Below are 25311 nucleotides of genomic sequence, written 5' to 3' on the forward strand. Positions count from 1 at the left end.
AGAGATGAGTCTAGAATACTAGATCTACAGATTTATCGGGCACTAACTTCGAGAACTGCACAATATTTACCTCCTAAACAAGAGATCTGATCTAGAGAAGCCTCTAGTACCGGTACTTGTCTAGAACAGACCTGACCTATACATCTAGTCATTTATTTATCTAGATCAGGGGTTCTCAACCTGTACGTTGCGACCCCTTTGGGTGTCGAATAACCATTTGCCAGGGGTCGCCTAAGATTAGAAATTTGGAGGGGGGGGGGAGTTGGCAATTTTAAAAAAATCTTTTTGTTTCTAATGTGTTGTAACAAGCATATTTGTACCATAGTGAATGATAGTGGATATAGATTTACGTAACAGTGGTAATGGTAAGGGATATTACTCAAATTACATTATTAGCAAACAAATAATGAAACAATCGTCAAGCTTGAATGAAAAAAAAAAGTGTGGGTGACAAATGAAAACAAGGACATACTGCCAGAAGATACCGAGGGCACTTTTAGTAAATGTATCATCCTTGTTAGAAAGTAAGCATGTTTTTTTTTATTGGTTCTTCTTTGTTTTTTTTTGTTTTTTGTTTTTGTTTTTATAATTGTTATTTAAAAATAGATGTTACAGACCACATCTACGTTGTTGCAGAATAAAATTTTCAACAAATGAATTGACTGTCCATCAATGCGTCGAAACAACATTGCAGGATCACTATTTCTTTGGTGAAGAACTAATCACGTCACGTATTATAGTCGATGCACACAAAAAATATTATGGAACAACTCATGAACACGGACTTTGAACAAAAAAAAAAGAAATGAGAATGACGATCATTTGGCGTTAAAGTTGGATGGCTGCCTGGTCGTGCCTGGTCGTGCGGTTTGCGCGCTGGACTGTCGTTCGGACTTATCGATAGTCCCGGGTTCAAACCCTGCCCGCTCCCATCCCCCGTCGTCCTGCGGGAGGTTTGGACTAGGAAGTAAATTATCTTCAACTCTGAAGGAACATCCGAAACATGTAAAACATTTTACAAACATTTTACAAACATTTTACAAACAAAGTTTTACTTCAATAGTTCAAGCAGGAATTCAGAGACCACTATGCAGCATTTGTACTGAAGTTCTCTCTGACGTATATTTTGAGGCCGAACAAACGTCCGAGCTTTGCCTATAACGAAATTCAGTAGTTTAGTTTTGAATCCTGATGAAGTTCAGACTCAGATGGCAAGTACCATAATTAAAACATATCAGCCTATGATATGTAGGATAAAGATGTTTTAATTTTTTTTTGTTCTAGTCTTTATGGAGCGGAGACGACCACTTCGTCCAGATCTGTGTACCCAAGATCTAATGGGTGCAAAATGTCTTTAAGACTTTTGTGTCTTGGAATGATATCGTTCGTGTAAAAGTTCTTCAAGAGATGGTAGTTGTTTTTTTTTTTTTTGTTTATGTTGTGTGTTGTTGTTGTTTGTTTTTGTTTATGTTGTGTGTTGTTGTTGTTTGTTTTTTTTTGTTTATGTTGTGTGTTGTTGTTGTTTTGTTTTTTGTTTATGTTGTGTGTTGTTGTTGTTTTTTTTTTGTTTATGTTGTGTGTTGTTGTTGTTTGTTTTTTTTGTTTATGTTGTGTGTTGTTGTTGTTTTTTTTTTGTTTATGTTGTGTGTTGTTGTTGTTTTTTTTTTTATGTTGTGTGTTGTTGTTGTTGTTTTTTGTTTATGTTGTGTGTTGTTGTTGTTGTTTTTTTGTTTATGTTGTGTGTTGTTGTTGTTGTTTTTTTTTGTTTATGTTGTGTGTTGTTGTTGTTGTTTTTTTGTTTATGTTGTGTGTTGTTGTTGTTTTTGTTTTTTTTTTATGTTGTGTGTTGTTGTTGTTTTTTTTTTGTTTATGTTGTGTGTTGTTGTTGTTGTTTTTTTGTTTATGTTGTGTGTTGTTGTTGTTTTTTTTTGTTTATGTTGTGTGTTGTTGTTGTTTTTTTTTGTTTATGTTGTGTGTTGTTGTTGTTTTTTTTTTGTTTATGTTGTGTGTTGTTGTTGTTTGTTTTTTTTTTTGTTTATGTTGTGTGTTGTTGTTGTTTTTTTTTTTGTTTATGTTGTGTGTTGTTGTTGTTGTTTTTTTTGTTTATGTTGTGTGTTGTTGTTGTTGTTTTTTTGTTTATGTTGTGTGTTGTTGTTTGTTTTTTTTTGTTTATGTTGTGTGTTGTTGTTGTTGTTTTTTTTTGTTTATGTTGTGTGTTGTTGTTGTTTTTTTTTTTGTTTATGTTGTGTGTTGTTGTTGTTTGTTTTTTTTTTGTTTATGTTGTGTGTTGTTGTTGTTTGTTTTTTTTTGTTTATGTTGTGTGTTGTTGTTGTTTTTTTTTTTTGTTTATGTTGTGTGTTGTTGTTGTTGTTTTTTTTTTGAGTGATATAGGATTCTTTTTTAATTAGCCCTTATAGTCGGAGTCTTTGTGCCAGTGAAGTATTACCATACCAGTAGAAAGAAAAAAAAATCGGTTATGTAGGCTTACTTTATTATAAATATTTTGGCAGTGTTCATACCATTTTAGATTGTTTATAGCTTTACCAACTTATTACTATTTTTTGCACTTGGTCTACTACTGTTTGGTTGTTGATCGGAATTTCTGTAGGAATGATCCTTTATGATTCCTAAAATCTACACTCATCTCTAGTTTTCTGAGCATTTCAAATTAGAGAGTTTGTAAAAGGTGTCAACTCTGAAACGGTATAAACTTTCTTCAACTGCAACAAGGCTGATGATGGCTGTGTCCTCAGCAAATATGATGATGGGAAAGTAAGTATACATTTGTGTATACAGTACTGGTGAAAGAACTTACCCCAAAGGCGCTCAAGTGCTAAGCTCTCTAGTACAAGACACATGACCATTCCCTTGTACATATTGTGAGTTTATATAAAAAAAATAAAACCCACGCTTGTATTTATTTGCTGACAAGATAGTTTTTTTTTTTATCATGAGATGACTGCGTGGTGTTGCATGAGGAAAATAAGCCAACTAATAATACTCTAGCAAAGTGTTCTGTGTTGCTATGATGATTATACAGACTATCCAGAATAAAAAGTATTGCATCTTCGTTACTTTTTGATGGTTTGTATGCAAACTGGTGAGAGTTGAGACGGGTTTTACTTCTAATCTTATATGATACAGACGTCACTGGCTTTATCTTATATAATACAGACGTTACTTCAAAAAAAGAAGATGATTAAGTCCTACGCGACATACATCTAGTCATGCATTTTAACCAATGACTTAAATTCTGCCAAGTTACTGGTTTCATTGGCTGGCTCGGGCAGCCCACTCCATGCTTTGATAGCACCAGGAAAGAAGGAGCATTAGTACAAATTTATCCTAGCATATGGAACGAGGAATATTCCTTTATTTTTTGTGTCTTTCTGAGTATTTTATTAGGTTTTGTTTTTGTATTTGAAGTTTATGGTTCAGTGTTTTATGTATAATTGCTACTTTACTTGTTCGTAAACTGGGGAGAGCTAAAGACGTGTTTTTACTTCTTACAACAGAAGAGCCTCTAAGTAAATCACTTTGATTAGAAGAGGCTATCAGCAGCTCAATATTTTTGGTTCTCTAACCAAATTTTTTTTTTCCTTTTTTTTTTTAAATTTGAAAAATTATAACGATCCAACCTGACGTTTTCCCAATGTGACCAACGAGCTATTAATTCTTTTTTTTTTCCAATGGTATACATCAACTGTCAACGTTTAGAAAAAAATCTTCAGAGCGATTTACGGATGCCGTGTCCATCCAGTATTTTGAGCCCACCCACCTAAAATGTTTTAGTTTTCAAGAAGGAATGAGTTGAATTGAGGTATTGTGAGAATACCGAACTTAAAACTCAACACTTCCTTTATACAAGCTATAGAGCGATCATTTTGCTCTTAACCCTTAAAGTGCTGAGCTATTTTACAATGAGTGCATAAACAATGGAGGTTAAACTACCTCACGAGCCTTAAGGGTTAATAAGTAACGAATATTATATTTAAAATGGACCATTTCTACCGAAAACCTTTTGGGGTAAGTTACGAGTTGAGTTGGGTTGTTTTTGGGGTAAGTTACGAGTTGAGTTGGGTTGTTTTGGGGGTAAGTTACGAGTTGAGTTGGGTTGTTTTTGGGGTAAGTTACGAGTTGAGTTGGGTTGTTTTTGGGGTAAGTTACGAGTTGAGTTGGATTGTTTTTGGAGTAAGTTACGAGTTGAGTTGGGTTGTTTTGGGGGTAAGTTACGAGTTGAGTTGGGTTGTTTTGGGGGTAAGTTACGAGTTGAGTTGGGTTGTTTTTGGGGTAAGTTACGAGTTGAGTTGGGTTGTTTTTGGGGTAAGTTACGAGTTGAGTTGGGTTGTTTTGGGGGTAAGTTACGAGTTGAGTTGGGTTGTTTTGGGGGTAAGTTACGAGTTGAGTTGGGTTGTTTTGGGGGTAAGTTACGAGTTGAGTTGGGTTGTTGCAATAAAAACACAAAAACGTAATTTTTTTCCAATTTTTTTTTCCAATATTTTCAAATTTTATTTAAACACAAACTTCTTTATCCGGAACATACTTGGGAGGAACATAGAACCTGTAAATAATAAATGAGTTGTTTGAAAAATTTATTTATCCATTAGCTGTATATTTAGGCTAACAAGAAAAAGATTTTAAAAAAATACTTTAAAAAAAAAAAGAATATACCTTTCTTAAATAAACTATAAATTGTTTTTTCTCTTAATAACGAATGAATGTTAGGTAAAATAAGATGCTGAAACATTTTTTACTCGTTCCATCCCCCCCCCCCTTTTTTCTCCACAAGAAAAGAACCCTGCGGTTAAGCGAATGTATCCTATATAGATCTACTACACATTATAATATTCCAATTATAGACCTTAAGATCTAGACTTCGATGCGCATAATTTTCATGAACATTAATTTACTAAACTCTTCAGTAATACATAGCATTCGGAAATTACCGAATTACTTTCAACAATGCTGGATCTAGATCTGGACCTCGATCTCTAGCCAAATTTAAATTAATTTAATTTTTTACTTGAAAAAAATATAACTGTCAAACTAGAGTTTTCCCCGTGTGGTCAACGAGCTAATAAATCTTTTCTAAGCGATACACATCAACTGTTAAATTTTTAGAAAGGTCTAGTTAGACTGTTAAAGCCGCTTTGTTATATAAGTTCCAGGTACCACCACCGCCCATCCTCTGGTTTCCATGAAGTTCTGAGTTGAATAGAGCTATTGTAAGAATACATTATAAGACAATATCACCATTAAACAAATTAAAATAAAATAAATATATTTTTAAAGCTCAAATCGAGTATCTACTCAAAATACTCAGAAAGACACAAAGATAAAGGCACATCCCATATGATATGACAAATGTGTACAAATGCTCCTTCTTCCCTAGTGCTATTAGAACATGGAATGGGTTGCCTGAACTAGCCAGGAAAACCAGTGACTTGGCAGAATTTAAGTCATTGCATGACGCGTAGGACGTAATCATCTTCTTTTTTGAAGTAACATCTGGAGTATATAAGATAAGATCTAACTCGTGTTATTAACACCGTTAGCTCCAAATACCAACAATGCTACCAATTAGATCAGCGGGCGTTGTATTTATTGGTACTTTCATTATAGGTCTATAGACATTTAGAACTAGATTCTAGATCATGACTTCTGATTTAGAACTCTTAAGATCTAGTCTAGATCTACTTCTAGATCTAGAATCTAGATGTAATCTACTATTAGATTTACGTAAAATATAAGTTTAAACTTAGATAATCTATGTCGATTCTGATGCTGAGGCCAACACATTTTGACTTGAGGATATGACTTCATATAAAGTCAGCTCTTCTGTAAAGGTGTTGGTTAGAAGAATCGTATCACTTACAAATGAGATTTTAAAAAAAAACTCTTATGAATATTAGATGAATAATGAGCTGTAGATGTCAGTAGAATGCGTTTCTGCAGTGAAGAATGCAAAAAAACATTTTTGGTGTCGGGGCTTTGCAGGGCTCCCCCAGACCCCTAGCTGTCAGGAGAAGGTTGATAGACACTGCATTATTTTTTAATTGTAATATATTATATATATATATATATCATGGGCGTAGCCAGGGGGGGGGTTCTTGGGGTTCAAACCCCCCCCCCCCCCGAAATGAAATCCCCCCCCCCCCGCAGGGGGGGGGGCGGAATTAAGTGACTGATTTTTGCTTTCATTTTGATTATTTTAGGTGAGATTTTAATACTAAATCATCACTTACCACAGCACAGCCGAGGCAGTTTTGAGTTAAAAACCCTCTAGCAGGGGGTTTTGAGTTTAAATCCCTCTAGCAGGGGGTTTTGAGATTTTAAAAACACCTATCAGGGGGTTTTGAGATACAAATCCCTCTACCAGGGGGCTTTGAGTTTAAAACCCCCTACAGGGGGTTTTGAATTTTAAACCCCCTACCAGAGGTTTTTGCAGTTAAATCCCCCTCTTCTATAAAACAAAAAAAAAATGCAAACAACAATCCCCAAATTCCAACAGCACAGTTGAGGAAGATTTTGATTTTAAAACCCCATCCAAAATTTACGATAACCCCATCTTCAATATACAAAAAGCAAATTACACACTCAAAATTCTATGAGCGTAGCCAAAGGGGTTTTGAGTTTAACCCCCTCCCCCTTCCAGTTGGGGTTTGAAGCTAAAAAGTACCTCTTCAATATAAGAAAAAAGCAAATTACACGTAGCCAAAGGGGTTTTGAGTTTAAATCCCCCTCCTCCAGATGGCTTTTTCTTTAAAGTTTAAAGCCCCTCCAGATGGTTATGAGTTTAAAATTCCCCTACAAAGCGTTTCGAGTTGAAAACCTCTCTACTCAATATTATTTTAAAGCAAACTACAGTCACCAAACTCTATGATCGTAGCTAAATGGGGTTTTGAATTAAAAACAAAACAAACAAAAAAAAACAGAGATTTTTTAGTTTAAAACCCCTCAACAGATGATTTGACGAAAAAACTTTCCTTTTCGATATAAAATCTAAAGCGAAATACAGGCATGTAATTCCAAGAGCGTAGTCAAGAAAGGTTACAAATTTCTAACAGTGGCTTGGGCTCCATTAATTAAGTGTGAATAGTCTTCTGCCGAAATTGAAAATCATTAAATGTGTCTCAACAAAGATGGCTAAGACAGATTTTAGGAGTCAGTCATAGAGATCGGGTCTAAATCAAAGAAATCATATGCCGAACTGGGAGTCGAATCCTTAGTAAGGTTGTGACAGAGCGTCGCATGAGGTTTTGCGGGACATGTTTTCCGACAAAATGAATTACGCAAAATAAAAGTTGCGGAAAAAGCGAGAGGGTCTAAGTCAGTAAGAATAGCACATTAGGTTTTTGAAATAAAACTTTTTAATAGCAAGATAATGCACTGTAGATACCTCAGAATATGCATTTTGTTGGCTTTCAGTACCAGAAATAGTGTTCGGCGGCGGGGCTTCGCCCCGCGCTGGGGGAGCACTGCGAACTCCCCCAGACCCCCTTGCTAGCAAGGGCGGGGAGTCTACAATAAACAATAAACGTCTTCCGAAAGGGTCAGAATGTAATAAAGATTAATTATGTACACACACACACACATATATATTTTTTTTCTCGAGGGGGGGGTCTGGGGGGGATTTCCCAAAACCCTCCCCGAAAAAAAATTCTGGCTACGCCCATGATATATATATATATATACATACATACATACATATATATATATATATATATATATATATATATATATATATATATATATATATACATACGTACATGTATACATATATATATACGCGTTTATGCTTAGGGTTAGGGTTTACTGAGTGTTAGGGTTAGGGTTTGGAAAAAAATCGCCCCCCCTCCATAGTTGTGGATCCTCTAGTGCCGTAGTGTATAAGTCACTGTTTGCTTCTCAACTGACAAAGTTTGTTGACATTCTTGACATTGGCTGTTGACATTTTTTTTTGACATTCTTGACATAGGCTGTTGACATAGTTTGTTGACATTCTTGACATTGGCTGTTGACATTTTTTTGACATTCTTGACATTGGCTGTTGACATAGTTTGTTGACATTCTTGACATTGGCTGTTGACATTTTTTTTGACATTCTTGACATAGGCTGTTGATATAGTTGACATAGGCTGTTGACATTTTTTTTGACATTCTTGACATAGGCTTTTGACATAGTTTGTTGACATAGTTGGCATTGGCTGTTGACATAGTTTGTTGCTATTCTTGACATAGGCTGTTGACATAGTTTGTTGACATAGTTGGCATTGGCTGTTGACATAGTTTGTTGACATTCTTGACATAGGCTGTTGACATAGTTTGTTGACATAGTTGACATAGGCTGTTTACATAGTTTGTTGAAATAGTTGACATTGGCTGTTGACATAGGCTGTTGTCATTCTTGACATAGGCTTTTGACATAGTTTGTTAACATTCTTGACATAGGCTATTGACATAGTTTGTTGACAAAGTTGACATAGGCTGTATACATAGTTTGTTGACATTCTTGACATAGGCTGTTGATTGTAGTGAGTAGGAACAAAACCACGGACACTAACACAGGTAGTAGTCTACCATGTTGAATATAACAACTATACGGAAAACCCACAATAAATGTTATTTAGATCAAATAAAACTCTATTTTTAACTTCATATAATATACATTGATACAATATACTAATACCGGTACTCAAAATCCAACTTCAGAATATTAATCTTTAACGGACTAAATGTCTTCTGGTATTTCCGTATGCACGTACTATTCATTCATTAATAAGTTTACGAATGTTCAGAAATATAATTTATATCGTCTTTTAGGGCTAGATGAAAAAGCATATGATTCTAATATAATGTTGCGTATCTCTCCTACTATCCAGGCTCTCTTCCGACTGCACCACACGACACAACGAACTTAAAGAACCTCACAACTCATCAGGGCTCCAAAGTAACAGTTTAATTTCAAATACATTACAAATACTGTACAGTTGGCAACAACATCACACTGTCTTTACAAAAACCAAGCCTTGCTCAGCCTGACTTCACACACCGTCTGTCTCTAACTTCGCCTCGTACTGGTCACATTGCGAGGCAACATGAAGTCCCGTCTTTCTGACACACTCGTTCTTATATAGTGTCTCTACTGGCCTTCTAGAATCGGGTGGAACGTTCTTGACCACTCAGATTGATCACAATCGCCGTGACTTGCGTGCGTAATATTTACACACAGGTCGTTGTCGAACTGAAGTGTACTGTCACTGGACTGGGGCGATTTGCGTAGGCTAAAAACACACACAGCCTACGACCATCTGTGTCACCACCAGGTTTACAACAATAATAAAGCTTATTAATTTATACTTTATCTTATCTTACACCGTTCATTCTTCTCATACAGCGTCCTTATGTTCTTGTTCAATAGTGCTTTCGTACGCACCACATGCACGGGTGCAAGGCAGGGTTACAACATTATCTTATAAAATACAGACGTTCCTTAAAAAAAGAAGACGATTACGTCCTACGCGTCATGCCTCTAGTCATGCATGTTAACCAATAACTTACATTCTGCAAAGTCAATAGTTTTCCTAGCTGGCTCAGGCAACCCATTCCATGCTCTAATAGCACTAGGGAAGAAGGAGCACTTGTACAAATTTGTCCTAGCATATGGAACAAGGAATGTGCCTTTATCTTTGTGTCTTTGTGGGAAGCGTGGTCGAGAGGCTAAGTATGCTTGAACTTGGCTTGGCTACCTATGATGGGGGCTCGAGGTTCGACACCCGACTAGAGCAGAGTTATGTTTAATGAGCGCCTAAAGGCAGCACGGAAAACCTTCTCAAAGATAACCCTTCCACCCACTGGTTCACAAATGAGATTGGACCATATATATAAGAGTAAAAACTTTTTTTTCTGATTATTTTATTAGGTTTTGTTTTTGTATTTGAAGATTATGGTCCAGTGTTTATGTATAATTGTTACTTTACTTTTAAGTCTTCTATCCTGAAGGCTTTCTAAATTTAGTGATTTTACTTAAAGTGTTACTCTAGTCAGTGTGAATATTCGTTTGTTATGAATCTCACTGCTCTATTTTGTGTATGTATACATTTGCTTAACCAAGATTGTTTTTCGGAGGGTGACATGGGGCGGGGTTAAAAGTGTTTTTTTACTTTTTATCTTACAATAAGAGAAAAAATCAGCGTTCTATAAGTTGCAAAAGTTGTATAAAAGAAGTTGTTGTTTTTTTTTTTGTTTAAAAGTATTGTTCTATGTTTTCTTGTTTATTGGTGTAATTAAAAAAAAAATAGCAATCTTTAAAAGTACCGTACTTTAAATCTCTTTTATACTCATGAAATGTAGCGTTTTCAGTTTCTCCAACCTGTATCGTGACATGGGAGCAATTGAGCGTAAACATCATTTTCTTATAAGGGTCCTGAAATAAGAAAGAAAAAACAGATGATACACGAACTCCAGATAAAGACTACATCGATACAACAAGTGAAGTCTTATAAATATCTAGGGCCTCGTCATAGATAACAAGCTCTCATGGGAAGCCACCTTGGAACTCTGGTAAGAAAACAGACCTGCGACTATTCTTCCTATACAAGCTAAATAGCTTTAAACTAAACTAGAAGATCTCAAATAATTTGTACAGCTTGACTCTGCTAACACACTGAATAACTTGTTGGCATGGCAAGGCTTCATCTAACCTGTTGCGCCACCTAGAAAACATTATAAAAAGGGCATCAAAGTCACACGCACAACATTACCATATTTGAATGAACTTTATTTACAGAATTGTCTATGAAAAATAGGAAAAATCTTGGAAGACAACGGCCACCCGCTCCGTCATAACTACGTCAAGTCGTCGCGAAGTAGGCGACTACTGTCAATCAAGACTAGAATAGAGCGGTACGAAAACTCGTTCGTACCTTACTCGGTGAGACTATATCAACGCCACTCGTTGATCAGGAAACACGAAAAGGACTTGGACGCCTGCTTGTTATCTTTAGGTTTGTGTCTGTTCTATTTATGTGTATGCTTCTGTTGTGTTGTTTTTATATGCGAAAAGAGTCCTTGTAATCTCAACAAAGTTCCATATGGATCAGTAAAGCAGTCTTATTCTTAGTCTCTTAGTCTTAGTCTCTTAGTCTTAGTCTCTTAGTCTTAGTCTCTTAGTCTTAGTCTCTTAGTCTTAGTCTCTTAGTCTTAGTCTCTTAGTCTTAGTCTCTTAGTCTTGGTTTTAGTCTTAGTCTCTTAGTCTTAGTCTTAGTCTTAGTCTTAGTCTTAGTCTAAGTCTCTTAGTCTTAGTCTCTTAGTCTTAGTCTTAGTCTAAGTCTCTTAGTCTAAGTCTCTTAGTCTTAGTCTCTTAGTCTTAGTCTTAGTCTCTTAGTCTTAGTCTAAGTCTCTTAGTCTTAGTCTCTTAGTCTTAGTCTCTTAGTCTTAGTCTTTTAGTCTTAGTCTCTTAGTCTTAGTCTCTTAGTCTTAGTCTTAGTCTTAGTCTTAAACTTAGTCTTAGTCTTTTAGTCTCTTAGTCTTAGTCTCTTAGTCTTAGTCTTAGTCTCTTAGTCTTAGTCTCTTAGTCTTACTCTTAGTCTTATATAAAAGTCAAGGCCAAAAAGAAATGAAACTGAAGTGCTAATTATGAAATTATTATAGCTCTAATCAACATTTACTTTCCAGTAAACTAAAACATGAAGGGGAGAGGGGAAGGAGGAAAGCGATTCTCGAAAATGGTTTTAACGATTTTTCTAGAAACTAGTCGATCCACGGCGTAGCATACGCCACTATTTTGCTGGGCCAGCCTTAGAGCCGCTGCAATCTATGCAACCCAAGTGGGCCCCGCACTTTCATTGGACCCGCGCTAATTCTAGGTGTAAATTATTAAATGTAACTATTTTATAACTTATAGCAGATTTCCTGATTTTCCAGGAGCTCCTGGAAATCTCCTGAAATTACAAAATATACAAAAAGTCCTGGAATTCTAAGAAATTTTTAAAATCTTTTGAAAACTCATACAAATCTCCTGAAATATAGAGACAAAAGTTGTCATTTTGGGGCGTCATTCAATATGGAAAACACCAATCCTAAGCGCAATAAAAAAAAACGCCATTATGCAAAACCCGTAATTGTGAATCTGGTGAAAGAAGCTTTTCGCTCCTCAAACTAATGAAGAATTACTTTATGTCAACAATTCTCGTAGATAGATTGAAACATTTGGTAATTCTTGCAATTGAGCGTGATCTATGTAGGAAATAGAATTTTTATGGTATACTGTATGATTTCGCTACACGCAAGGCTCGTTAAGTAATTCTGTACGTAGTAAAGAATGAATAAAATACATAGAGCAATTAAAAATTTCAATTATAATCCCTATCCCTACCCAAACTAGGCCCAGCGAAATCCGTTTCGAACAGGGCCCCACAATGGTTAAGTCTGGCCCTGCTATTTAGTGACGGGTGAATGCAGAGTAGATTACTTGTTCTCCCTCTAGCCTCTTTTTTTTAAACAATTGTTAAGTCCGGCCCTGCTATTTAGTGACGGGTGAGTTCTACTTGTTCTATCCAGCTCTTTTTTTTCGAGGGGTAACTCTAGTCCAACTTGTAGAAAAAAAAAGAGTGATCTTTTCTTTTCTCCTTGGTGTCCAAACTGTTGAGCCATGAAGAGAATTATATATATATATATATATATATATTGGGTAGGTGATGTATATGGTTGGATAAAGAATAACTAGCTCGTTGGCTACATTGGGAAAACTCTTGTTTTACTGTTATAGGTAATCAAAGTATAATCAAAGATAAAAAAAATACGTTAAAAAAAATACATAAAAATTTATATTAAGTGTAATTGTATCAATTAGTTTGGATCAGTCATATAAATAAATTTCGAATAGATCTAGAATAACAATATAACAAATCTTTGCAATTAGAAATCTGTGAGAGTGCAAATTTATTTTCAGTTGTTTTTGTATATCGCAATTTCATGCTTTTAGATTTCTCAATACGATATGATCCTATCACGTGTCTGGAAAAGAGAGTTAGGGGAGAAAGAAGGGGTATCTGGGTGATCGCTTTTATATATATAAAAAAAAGGTAAACAACCTAGATTCAAACTCAAGGGCTAAAGCCTCCTCAGTTTTCTCAAGCCAATACACTAACCACTGTGCCAAGGAAGTGCTTATGAAAATAAAAGGTTTTATAGTTATATATTGTTAGTTTCAAATTTTCTCCCTACAAAGTATAAAGGTGAATAATTCAACTTTATACCACCTCATCAGTCAAGTACCATTTTATTCTCTTGTTCGAGATACTAAACACAATAACTAATTACTAATAGTTAATTAATTAATTGTTTAATTTTTTAAATTATTGTGTTGTCAGGTAAAAGCAACGTCAGTGCGAAATTTCAGCTTGATCCGAGATTGGGTGTAGAAAAAAAACGACATATAAACATTTTTTACCAGACAGAGTGAGTTGATATACCTAAGCTTTCTATGTAACAGTTTATGTATCATATTATATAACAGTGTGTGATGTGTGGCTGAGTGACAAGAGTCGCTTGGCTACTTATCAAGTGGGCGTGAATTTTAACCCCGACTCAGGCAGAGTCATTTTTGCTTAACACAAAAAAGCAGCACATAAACCTGCTCCTGGATAATTCTCTCCCCATACCAGCCGTCTGAGAGGATTGGACCATACGCATAAAAGTTGCGTTATAAAAAAGGTTATTGACGATTAAATTATTACATCAATTTACACATATTTATCGTTTAATTTTGTACTTCAATAATACACATGTAGTAGAGTCACTATTGCGGAACAGGCTTGTTTACGGAACAGCTCGTGAAATTAGTTAAATTCTACTTTATTTTGATATTTTAAACTAAAATACTGTGCAAAGTCCATTTTCCTACATTTCCAATATAGGCCTACGGGTTTTCTTCACAGCAGACTATTCCGTAATAGTGACTTTACTATACTCTTAAAAACACTTTTGTAGAATGATCTATTATGGAAGAAAAAATGTAATTTGATTTTCTGAGGTATGTTTGGTTATTGTGTTTTTGTGTGTTGTATTAATTGTTTACACATAAATTGAGAAGACTTTTAATTTGGCGAAAATGCAGTTACAGTCAACAATACGATCTTGCACACTCGTTTGATTACGCCAATAGATTCAATAAAACTTGTTCATATTTGCATAAAAATGTTTAACTGTAGCGCTGTAAGCTGAGGACGACCAGTGACGTAAGTGGTGTCAAGTATTTTTTTCCTTTGATGTTATTAGGAAAACTTTTTATTAAAAAATATTTTGGCCAAAATAAATGTTACAATAATGAAACATTTTCAAGCCTATTTAACGGTCAAACTCGAGTTTACCCAATGTGGTGGATAAGCTGGGAATTTGGTTCTCATTTATATCATACAAGACATATTTTACCCGCGACCCGCGGATATTAATTTGTGTATTACTGTCGATATAGTCACTGAGAGTGTTTTTAAAACATTTAAACAAAATAAAAATAAATAAAGCGAATGTGTAAATGTGAAAATAGTATGAATGAAGCCATCAAATCATAATAGCTAATCTACTTAAATCCATTTTTTCAAATTAAAACATTTGCTTACATACATTTGATTTAAGTTTGAATGAATAGACTTAATTTTGTATGTTCATGTGTTAAAGTATAAAGTAGATCTTGAGGTAGACATAGATCTAGATCTAGAGTAATTGTTAATTGTTAATTGTTTTGAAAAGGATCAATCTCATATTCGAATCCTCAAAAAAAAAAATTAAAAAAAAAAAAATTTCCGCTATATAGAATAAATGTTGACGAAAATGATGTTTATAAGATTATTATTCGTCTTATATTAGGTCTAACTTATAATGCATACTAATTAGCTTTTTCTTATAAAAAACTGCTTGCATAATTGATTTTAAAAATTAGAATTTTCGCTTTCAGGAAAAAAAAAGTAGCTGTTGCATCAGAACTTTGAATGGTCTAAAATATTGTGAAGTCGGATTTTCAATATCTCTTCTAGTTTGCGAGATCTAAACGGGACGGACGGACAGACGGACAGACATTTCGCACAAAACTAATAGCGTCTTTTCCCCTTTCGGGGGCCGCTAAAAATTGGCTTTCATAGAGTTCATTCTGTGCTGCGTGAAGGCTTTGCTCTGCGCATGCGTGACCTTTTTTCATGAATGAATATAGGCCTATCTCATCACGGCTACGCAGCTTTAGCGAAGAGCGAACGAATGTATTAAAAATGCTTTAGAAAAACAAATTTGAATGTTAGTTTGATTAAAATATGAAATGAATGGACTATAGTTAGTATTTTCATGTGTTAAAGCATAAAACTATCTTTGCGAAAAGAAGTTTTATCATCTTAGACTTCAATAAGAGTTTTAGACCTAGGCCTAGGAATAGACTCAGTAGAGAGATGTGTTAATGTGTAACCATTTGGAAATGTCTAATGAAAGAATGTGCATCGAGATATCTAAATTCGCAGATATAAATAACGAATTAATGTAAAAATGCTTTTGAAACACAAACTTGAAGGTTAATTTTATTAAATAATGTAATCAATAAACTATATTTTGTATTTTAATGTGTCAAAAAAAAACAACTAAAAGTGCAAAGTTTAGTTCTTAAAATTAGATCTAGATCTAAATTTTTCGATCTTTTCTCATGTCAACATTGTAAACATGGCCTAGATCCATAAAATACTATAGCTGTAATAGAGTTGGTCTTTTTTTTTTTTTTTTTTTTTGAGGGTCTTAAGTTTGTTTTAGGGCCACAATATATACACTACGGTCTACGTTGGTACCAAAGGAACATTTCTGCCAAGTTTTATCAAGATTGGTCAAGCGGTTTTTATTTCTATACGGGGACATAAATATATACAAACATATGCCAAACATTCTGCTTTATATAATAGATACCTTGAAACAAAAGAATCGTGAAATCCGTTTGCGAAATAAAATACAAATATATATATACAAGAATGAACTCGTTTAAGAGTATAGGATAACATACTGTACAGCTTTTCCAATTACTGGAATGGTAGGACTTATCTTGGTTGTCAAGAATTGAACTTTCGCATTTTTCCGAGTATTTCAGATTAACCCCTCTTATATCATTGTAAGATTCAGCGCTGTTGGAGAAAGTAGCATTTTAGTGTAATTAAAGATACATCAGCAAATAAAACAAGCAAAACATGAAAAATATTTTTTTAATATATATATATATATATATATATATATATATATATATATATATATATATATATATATATATATATATATATATATTTATTTATTTATTTATTTATTTAATATTATCATGCGCATACCTTTTGTTTCCTCCTAGGGTGAGGGGTGGGTTGGGATGAATTTTTTTCCTTTGCGCGCGCACACACACACACACACACATATCTATCTATCTATCTATCTATCTATCTATCTATCTATCTATCTATCTATCTATCTATCTATCTATCTATCTATCTATCTATCTATCTATCTATCTATCTATACATATATATAAAGAGAGAGATTATAATTATAGAATTATATATATATATATATATATATATATATATATATATATATATATTACACCCAATTCTTTTCTTTTGTTCTGACGTCTATTTTACCCTTCAGTTGGCTCTATCTGGAGCTAAGGGAAAGATACTAGACATCCCTTCCTGGCAACTAGAGGGTTTGAGAGAGCACAGGGAGCATTATGATCCCCCCCCCCAGCGGGTTGAAGTATTGTTACCTAAATTTGAAACCAAAATAAAATGCATATTCCGGGGTGTCTTTAATGCAATGTTTGTAAAAATGTTTTACATGTTTCAGATGTTCCTTCAGAATTGAAGATAGTTTACTTCCTAGTCCAAACCTCCCGCAGGACGTAGGTCGAATATCAAATCTGCTATCCACTGCATTTTATCAATGGAGCCCAGCAGTAGCGGCTCTAGGGGGTGGCAAGTTGGGTAACCGCTCCAGGCCCCGTGCCTCAGGGGGGGGGGGCGCGATCGTAAATTTTTTAGTATCACCTTCAACTTTGCAATCCAGATCACTTTTCATAACTAGGCTTGTTACTCAATATTTTTTGAAGACTTCCCGGCATCTATATGATGCCAATTACCATGCAAGCTCTTAGCATGACATTATTGGCTACAAATACCGTTAAGTTTCTGAAAAGATAGCATCTTATAACCTGTCGATTCTACGAGGCTATCATTGTTTAACAGCTCATCTTGACATCAATAAAAACAAGTAGCCGGAAGCGACCAATTAACATTATTTATTTCGTAAATAAAGAACATCCAATCGGATTTGAATAGGAATCAAGTTTAAAACACTGGCGGATCCATGGGGGGAGGCTGTAAGGGCGAAGGGAAGGGGGCGGACGAATTTTAGTAAAAAAATCACATAATTCGTATACGAATTTATTAGTTATGTTAATAATATATACTAACTATTTATATTTCAACCTACTTTTACATTATTTCGCAGCCTCCTCTAGTATGTTTGCCGATTTGGTGGGATGGGGAGGTGGCGATGGCATCGATTCCCCCCCCCCCCCAATAAACTTTCAAGTGGGGGGAGCGGTCCAATTTATTTGTAGAAATCAGAGCTTGTTAACGGAATGAATTAAATATCTATATAATTAGAAATTGTTATTGATATTTTAACCGATCTTTATATTATGTCGTTCCCATTTTAGCCAGTTATGTGTGTGTGTGGGGGGGGGGGGAAGGAATACATCTATTGCCCTTCCAACCTAAACACTTTGAGTGGGGGGGGGGAGCGTTCCCACTTTTATTTAGAAATCATGGTTTGTTAACAAAATTAGTTGAATAACTAACTATATACTTTTTATATGGTATCTTAGCCGATTCCGTGAGGTGGGGGGGGGGGTGATTGCTTCTACTCCCCCCCCTCTAGCCCTCTGAATTGGGGGGGGGCGGTCCTATTTATATGAACAAATCATAGTTTGTGAACAAAATTAATTGAATATCTATATAATATAAACTTCATATTGATGTTTTAACCCATTTGTATATTATGTCGCACACACACATAGGCCTACGCCTTACAGTCTACTTTATAGTATAGATAAATTAAATTCTGTGGTCGAGTCACCCTATTCTTTAATGCCAAATGCAATCATTAGCTGAAATTATAAAAAGGAGCGAGGATTAACGTTTTCACGCTACCGCCCTCTCCCCTTTCCAGACGAAAAAAAATGACGTTTTAAAACAGAAAAGTCAAATATGGCGACAAAGGTTATGTGATTGCACACGAATTTATCTTAGTTATTTTAAGTAAGACTTTGTTCCTGAAAATTTAGAATTCTTAAGTTCTGAACCCAAATATTATTTTCCTATTCATCTTTTTCTAACTTTTACTTATACTGATATTTTTCAGTTGCATAAAAAAATTTTGGGACTATAACCGTGACCTCCATGACCCATATCGAAGGTGCTGCTATAACTCACAATATATGCTTGAATTTTAAAAATGCAAACACAAAGAAATAAAAAAATAATAAAGAAGAATTTAATTGGTTCACTTAATTTCTTCTCCCACTTCCGACATTTTTCTATTTGGAGCTTTGAATTGTAGTTGTGTAACAATACCTAGTTACAAACATTGGCCTATTGAACAAATTATCACTTAATTGAGACATTTAACAATGTCGAGGAAGACATATCGGGACATGCAAATACAAATAGGAATCTAGAGAATTCATCTATAATGGTATGTAGAAATCTATTTCTTGAAACAGAAGGGAGAGGTCCCTTGAAATCCATACTAGTTCTCTCAAAAGTTTGAGTCGCTTTAATCAGCTCTGTGGTCGGCTGTCGAAAAAAAATGGGGCTTCAGCTCTGCACAAGTTTGACATTGTTCTATCACAGTTCTGACGTCATCACAGGAAAATGGAAGATTTTTAGCCCTTACGTAGTGCAAAAGTCGAGTAACGCCCGGGTGGCAAAGACTAGTATGCAGCAACTTAAGGTCATTGCGAGTGATGGCAGATAGATAGTTTCTGGTAAATGTATCGACGCCCTCGCAAGGGCTTTGGCGGCCACACACCTCGAAGCATCAAGCACGTTTTTACAAGCAACGGCAGAAATCCGAGCACTCATTCATGACAAGTGGTTAAAGTCCTGGGAGGAATTCGACAAAGCACATAGTGTCTGGCAGCGTATGCGTATTTTGCCCGGTTCCGCCTGAACTATGACTCCCGATGGCGTCACTGTGGAGAGAGCGTCGAAACAGTGTCGCACATGTTGTACGAGTGTCCTCATCTCCAAGAGCTAAGGGGGGGGGGGCGTATCTGAGCAGCCACTCGACTTGTATGGTAGCTACGAGGCATTACACCGTACGGCCCAGTTTTTTGCCAGAGTACTACGGGAGGATTAGTCCTTCCAACTCTGAATTTTTAATAGGAGTTCATCTCAGGTTGAAGGTAGCCGCAATGGCTATATTAGAAGCATCTGTCTCAACGGTTAAAGAAAAATTCGGATCAATAGTATATACAGCGGCTTTTTCAAGCTCATTTTTTTTAACTTTCAAATGTTCTTTTGACTTCTTCAGAGACAGGAAATTGTTGATTTCTTGTTAACAGGCTTATTTTTGTTGAGACGTTAGGTATCCACTGTGAGTAGTAAGCCGGAAGACCCACTACTCGTTTCTGTTCACGCATGTTCCCTGGTACGGGAATATCCCTAAGAGCGCGAAATCTCTCAGGATCCGGCCTAAGTTGTCCTTTGGAAATCTCGTATCCTAACATTCTCACTTTAGTAGTGCTAATTTCACTTTTTGCTTCATTAAAAGTGATTCCATTCTTTTGAGCACTATCAAGAAAGCGCTGTAGATTTCGGTCGTGTGATTCAGAGTCCTGACCGCAGATGGTCACACATAAGCAAAAGTGTCAGTGAGTCGTTCGTCTTCGATGATTTTGTCAATCGTACGCTGAAAACAAGCGACTCCATTCGTAACGTCAAACGGAATCCGACGGAATCGATACAGTTTCCCACATGCTTCGAAGGCTGTGAACGGCCTTTCCTCTTCTTTTATAGGAATCTGATGGTATGCACTTTTTAGATCTAAAATGCTATATACAGAGTATTGGGAAATCTTATCAGCTAGTTCATCAATTCTGGGCATAGGGCATAGGGTAGGCGTCTAGTAGAGTGAACTGGTTTATGGTTTGACTGTAGTCTACAGCCATTCTTTTCTTATGTCTGTCATTTGTTGTGACTAGGACTTGTGCTCGCCAGGGTGACTTAGATGGTTCAATAATCTCATCCTTTATCAATTATTGAATTTTGTTCTCTATAACCTTTCTATCTGGAATCGAGTATCTGCGAGACCTTGTAGCCACTGGGGTACAGTTTTGTGACAGATTACTAAATAGGCTAGGAGCCTCTACCCTCGCTGGCTGGAGAGTACTCAGGCACAACGATGGTTTCTGACCATCGAAAGAAACAAACAAGTTTTGGTGCAAACTTATAAATTCAAGTCCAAGAATGACCTCGGAACACAAATTGTCTAGTAGAGAGAGAGAGTTTAGCTCCTTCGTATCGTTCATTTTTGAGTAGTAAGTTAGCGTAGATATGTCCCTAAGTGATTCGAGATAGATGGATGGAAGCCATAAAATTCAATTATCTGACGAACATGTCTGCCATTTGTGATTCTTAGCAATGTGCGTTGAAATATAGCTTTTTCAGCTTCCGGTATCTACTAGGGCTTTCAATAGCACGTTGTTGATGAAAATGGGTATTGTAGATTTGTTTACACTCAAAGGCTGTATAGTAGCGATAGCCGAAACTGTTGAAGATCTAGATTTGCAAACTCTTTGAAAGTGACCCTTTTTGAAGCACTGATTGCATGTCACTTCCTTTGCAGGGCATTGAGAGCGGGGATGCTTAACCCTTGATGCATCAAGTAACACTTGCTAGCTAATGCATTTATTTCATGTATGTGTGAATTGCTTGCACTCCGAGGAATCGTTAAAATTGGCGAGGGTGAGGCCAAAAAATTAGTGAGAGTAGTTAGTTGCCGCGCAATGAAGTTTCCGGCTGTGATGATTCATATTGTAATGAGTGCTGATAAGCATGTTCTAGTAAGCGAGCCTCCTCGAAGGCGTCCTTTAAACTCAAAACAGTCTTTTCAAGTAGACGTTTTCAAATGCTGTTGGACACTAGTCCATTGATAAACGAATCTCTAATAGCCTCTTCTCGGTGTTGTTCAGCAGTCACCGCTTTGAAGTTGCAATCTTAGGATAGAATTCTTAATTTCTGCATCTAGGCGTCTATATTTGAGCTTGTTCTTGTCTGCAAGTAGCTAACCTGTGCCTAGCACAACACCTCATTCTTTGGTTGTATGTAGATGCCGTTTAGAGTCTGAAATGCTTCATCAAATGTCTCTTTATCAAGTATCATTTGGTATACAGCAGGAGAGATATAGTGATCAGTAGTTTCCTAGTATCAAGATTATCTACTGATACTACTGATACAAAGTTTTTAAAAGTTTCATACCAGTGCTCTGCTGCTTGAGGAGCTGTGGGCTCGATGTCAAACTTTTCTGGCCGAAATATCTTATCCAATTCGAAATTCTTACAACTTCAAAATTTTGATTCAGTGTATTAAATTGTTATGGACATAATGATAACAGTGTCGAAAACCATGTCCGCTTAGTCTGGCTTTAATACACTGAATGACTACACAACACACATTTCATGAACACATTCTTACGGACGAGTTACAAGCACATGTAAACACAAGAACGACAACCGATACAGCATTTAATTTTCATAACAATATATATATATAATATATATATATATATATATATATATATATATATATATATATATATATATATATATATATATATATATATATATATATATATATGTATATATATATATAATATATATTGTTAGGACATGATTAGAATTTAATATTTGTTTCTTGAATAAGGGGAAAGTTTGACTTAGCGACAAGTGACGTGACAGATCTTTAAAAAACGAGAACGCTTTAAGTTACGTTATAAACAAGACGCTTTGTGTAGAACATTAGGAACACGAAGTCATATACAGACGGCTAGTACTAGAGGACATTCGACAGTTCCCTTCTTGACCTTCCGTCAATGTTCATGTTCAGCATTGAGTTCGGTGTTACCTCATTTAGATTTGTTCCTACTTCAAGTACTCATCACCGCGGAAGAGTACAACAATATATATATATATATATATGCTGTGCGCACGTTTATGCTTAGGGTTAGGATTTACAGGGCGTTAGGGTGAGGGTTTGGAAGAAATTGCCCCCCCCCACTCCAAAGTGTTCTGGATCCGCTAGCGGTTTGAAACAGTTGCTGGGCTTTGATATTTCTCCATGAAAGAATCATAGGTCATCTATATTATTGTAAGTGTGTGTCATTTATATTGTTGTAACATAAATGCAATTTTTGAAATATTGATTTTTTTATGAAAATTAATAAAGAAAACAAGTATTTTCTTGACTTTAGAGGGGAATGCGTACCGAGACCGCCCGCGAAATTAAAATGTCCGAGGAATTTAATTTCGAACACTATTTTTGGATACGAAGAGTATCACCAGATATCCACTAACACTTCAATTTCTTGTCTTATTAAGCTAGTGCAGGAGGTTCGCACTATCAGAGACATGATTAGGATGGATGCTGAGATCAGAAAGAGAGAACGCGTTCCGCCCAAGTCAGAAGTGATAAACTCGCTCTGCTCAAGATAGATGCCGTTCTACACGTTTGTGATGTCCCCATGGAAGTAAACATGATATATCTCGTTGAGTTGCCTCCCTTAAGTTATTACAGCATCTATATATATATATATATATATATAGAGAGAGAGAGAGAGAGAGAGATAGATAGATAGATAGATCGATAGATAGGTTGACCGGTCATTTCATCCCCGGTCATTTCATCCCCGGTCACTTCATCCCCGGTCACTTCATCCCCGGTCACTTTATCCCCGGTCACTTCATCCCCTGGTCACTTCATCCCCTGGTCACTTCATCCCCCGGTCGCTTTATCCCCGGTCATTTCATCCCCAATTAAATATTTTTTATATAAATATGATTAGGTAGAATACTTTTTGACATTTTATGACTTGTTACTAATGCATTTACAGTGTTTCTCTTCCACTTTGTTTTCTTAATTAGAAATCTTATAATATTTTGTAAATCTGGGTGTGTACTTAGCTATAGCACTTCCTATGTATGTGGGGGTTGTAATATCATAATATTGTTATGACTTTGCCATGCACACCGCCATCCAAGATAGTGCAGAAAAAGAAGGTGTGCAGAAAAAGAAGGTGCGCACTATCTGTGACAAGACAGGAAGGATGTTGACATTAGAGAGAGAACGATTTCCGCCCAAGTTGAGAGCCGAAGTGAAAAGACTGTGCCTAAGAAAGATGATGTTTTGTGAACTTGTGATGTCGTGTAAATAAAGATATATGTGCCTCGTTGAGTAAGTTAAGTTATTACAATATTATCCGGATCGAAGGCCAAGGTTTAATGGAAGTAGTAAAAAATCATTTGAGAGATAGAAGTGCGATTACAATAATTATGACCGTGCCACTGATAACTTATCATCAAAGGCCAAGCTGTGGTGAAAGTACGAATATGTTTCACTTTATTTTATTTTTCAATCGCTCTTTCTTGAAAATGGGCGCGCCATTTTTAGCCTTGAAATAAGGTTTTATTTTTTTCTCGTAATATCATGTCGCCTGTATAAGTTTTGCTTTAATTCCTTTTAAACATTAACGTGCTACAATTTTGTCATTTAAATAAAAAATGAATACATTAAATATTGCTCATTTCATGATTTTAAAATTACAATTTGTTAGATAAAAATGATCAGATGATGAAAATATCAGGGTATGAAATGACCGGGGATGAAGTGACCGGGGATGAAGTGACCGGGGATGAAATGACCGGGGATGAAGTGACCGAGGATGAAATGACCGGGGATGAAATGACCGGGGATGAAGTGACCGGTGATGAAATGACCGGGGATGAAGTGACCGGGGATGAAATGACCGGGGATGAAGTGACCGGGGATGAAGTGACCGGGGATGAAATGACCGGGGATGAAGTGACCGGGGATGAAGTGACCGGGGATGAAATGACCGGGGATGAAGTGACCGGGGATGAAGTGACCGGGGATGAAATGAACGGGGATGAAGTGACCGGGAATGAAATGACCGGGGACGAAATGACCGGGAACCGATAGATAGTTACTTAAAACTAGCGGTTGATTATATTTACATATATTACCTCGTGGAGTCCAGATAGAGAATAGATTTCCATTCGTCGACCATCATATACTCAGTGACGCCATAGGAATTCGCTTTCTGTTTTTTCAATACAAGAATACTCTGATTGACCTTATCTGCACTTAAGTATTGTGAATACAACATAGGGATTTCCTGTAAAGAGACATGTCAAAATGTGTATTATATAGGTTATACCACTCAGTAGATGGTAGTAACATCTTTATAACTGTCTCAATCAAGGGCTAATTTTTTAAAGTAACGTCTGTATTTTATAAGATAATGTTGTCACCCTGCCTTGCACCCGTGCATGTGGTGCGTACGAAAGCACTATTGAACAAGAACATAAGGACGCTGTATGAGAAGAAAGAACGGTGTATCACGTGATTAGAACAGTCTGAACCATAGACATAAATAAATATAGACTGGCCGATAATAGAGTTTTATGAAACGAACATTTGTGACTTGCATTTCTGTGTACTTTATTTATGTCTAGGAGTTTTGTTTAATCTCTAAGACTGAAGATCATGCAATTTTTCAGAATTCGGAAATCCGAATACAATAGATATACATGTTTTCAAGTTACATGAAGTTACTTCCTTAAGCCAGTCTATATTTATTTATGTCTATGGTCTGAACTAAGGAGCCGTCTTTTGTGCTGCCTGACGGCTGTAATAGGGACCTGGAGCGAAGCACGGAAGGCTGTCGTTGGTGCGTATTCAGGTTTGGTGGAGAAAGGATTGGTAGAATTAGGAACAAGGCTCCTGGAATGTAAATGTTTCGTGTTTGGCCTTGTATATAAACACGCGTATTTATTGACTTGACAACTTCGTTGCCTTGCCTGCCTTAGATATTCACCAATAAGATAAGATAATTGTAGGCAAAAATGTTGTAAAAGAATAAATTTACGAACTTAGAAATTGGTAGTAACAGCAAAAGTTTAAAAAAAAAACAAGTTACAAATAGAGTGCTATCAGAGCC

The 25311-nt window shown here is 35.9% G+C and overlaps 1 protein-coding gene across 2 annotated transcripts in view; it reads right to left on the reverse strand.

Moving 5' to 3' along the window:
- Positions 1 to 4483: 4483 nt before the first annotated feature.
- LOC106059358 (uncharacterized) overlaps positions 4484 to 25311 on the reverse strand; it is a 38243-nt gene continuing 17415 nt past the window's right edge. Inside the window, exons 4-7 of one of the 2 annotated variants that reach the window (XM_056042010.1) lie at positions 24335 to 24486; positions 16034 to 16151; positions 10323 to 10426; positions 4484 to 4561 (exon numbers count right to left, since the gene is read on the reverse strand). In XM_056042010.1, coding sequence (XP_055897985.1) covers positions 4513 to 4561; positions 10323 to 10426; positions 16034 to 16151; positions 24335 to 24486 — 423 coding nt within the window. In that variant the 3' untranslated portion in view covers positions 4484 to 4512. Of the gene's footprint in view, positions 4562 to 10317; positions 10427 to 16033; positions 16152 to 24334; positions 24487 to 25311 lie in introns of both variants that reach the window. The other variant, XM_056042009.1, reaches the window with a different exon arrangement.

Source organism: Biomphalaria glabrata, chromosome 9, assembly GCF_947242115.1.
Source record: "Biomphalaria glabrata chromosome 9, xgBioGlab47.1, whole genome shotgun sequence".
In the NCBI taxonomy this organism is placed as follows: domain Eukaryota; kingdom Metazoa; phylum Mollusca; class Gastropoda; family Planorbidae; genus Biomphalaria; species Biomphalaria glabrata.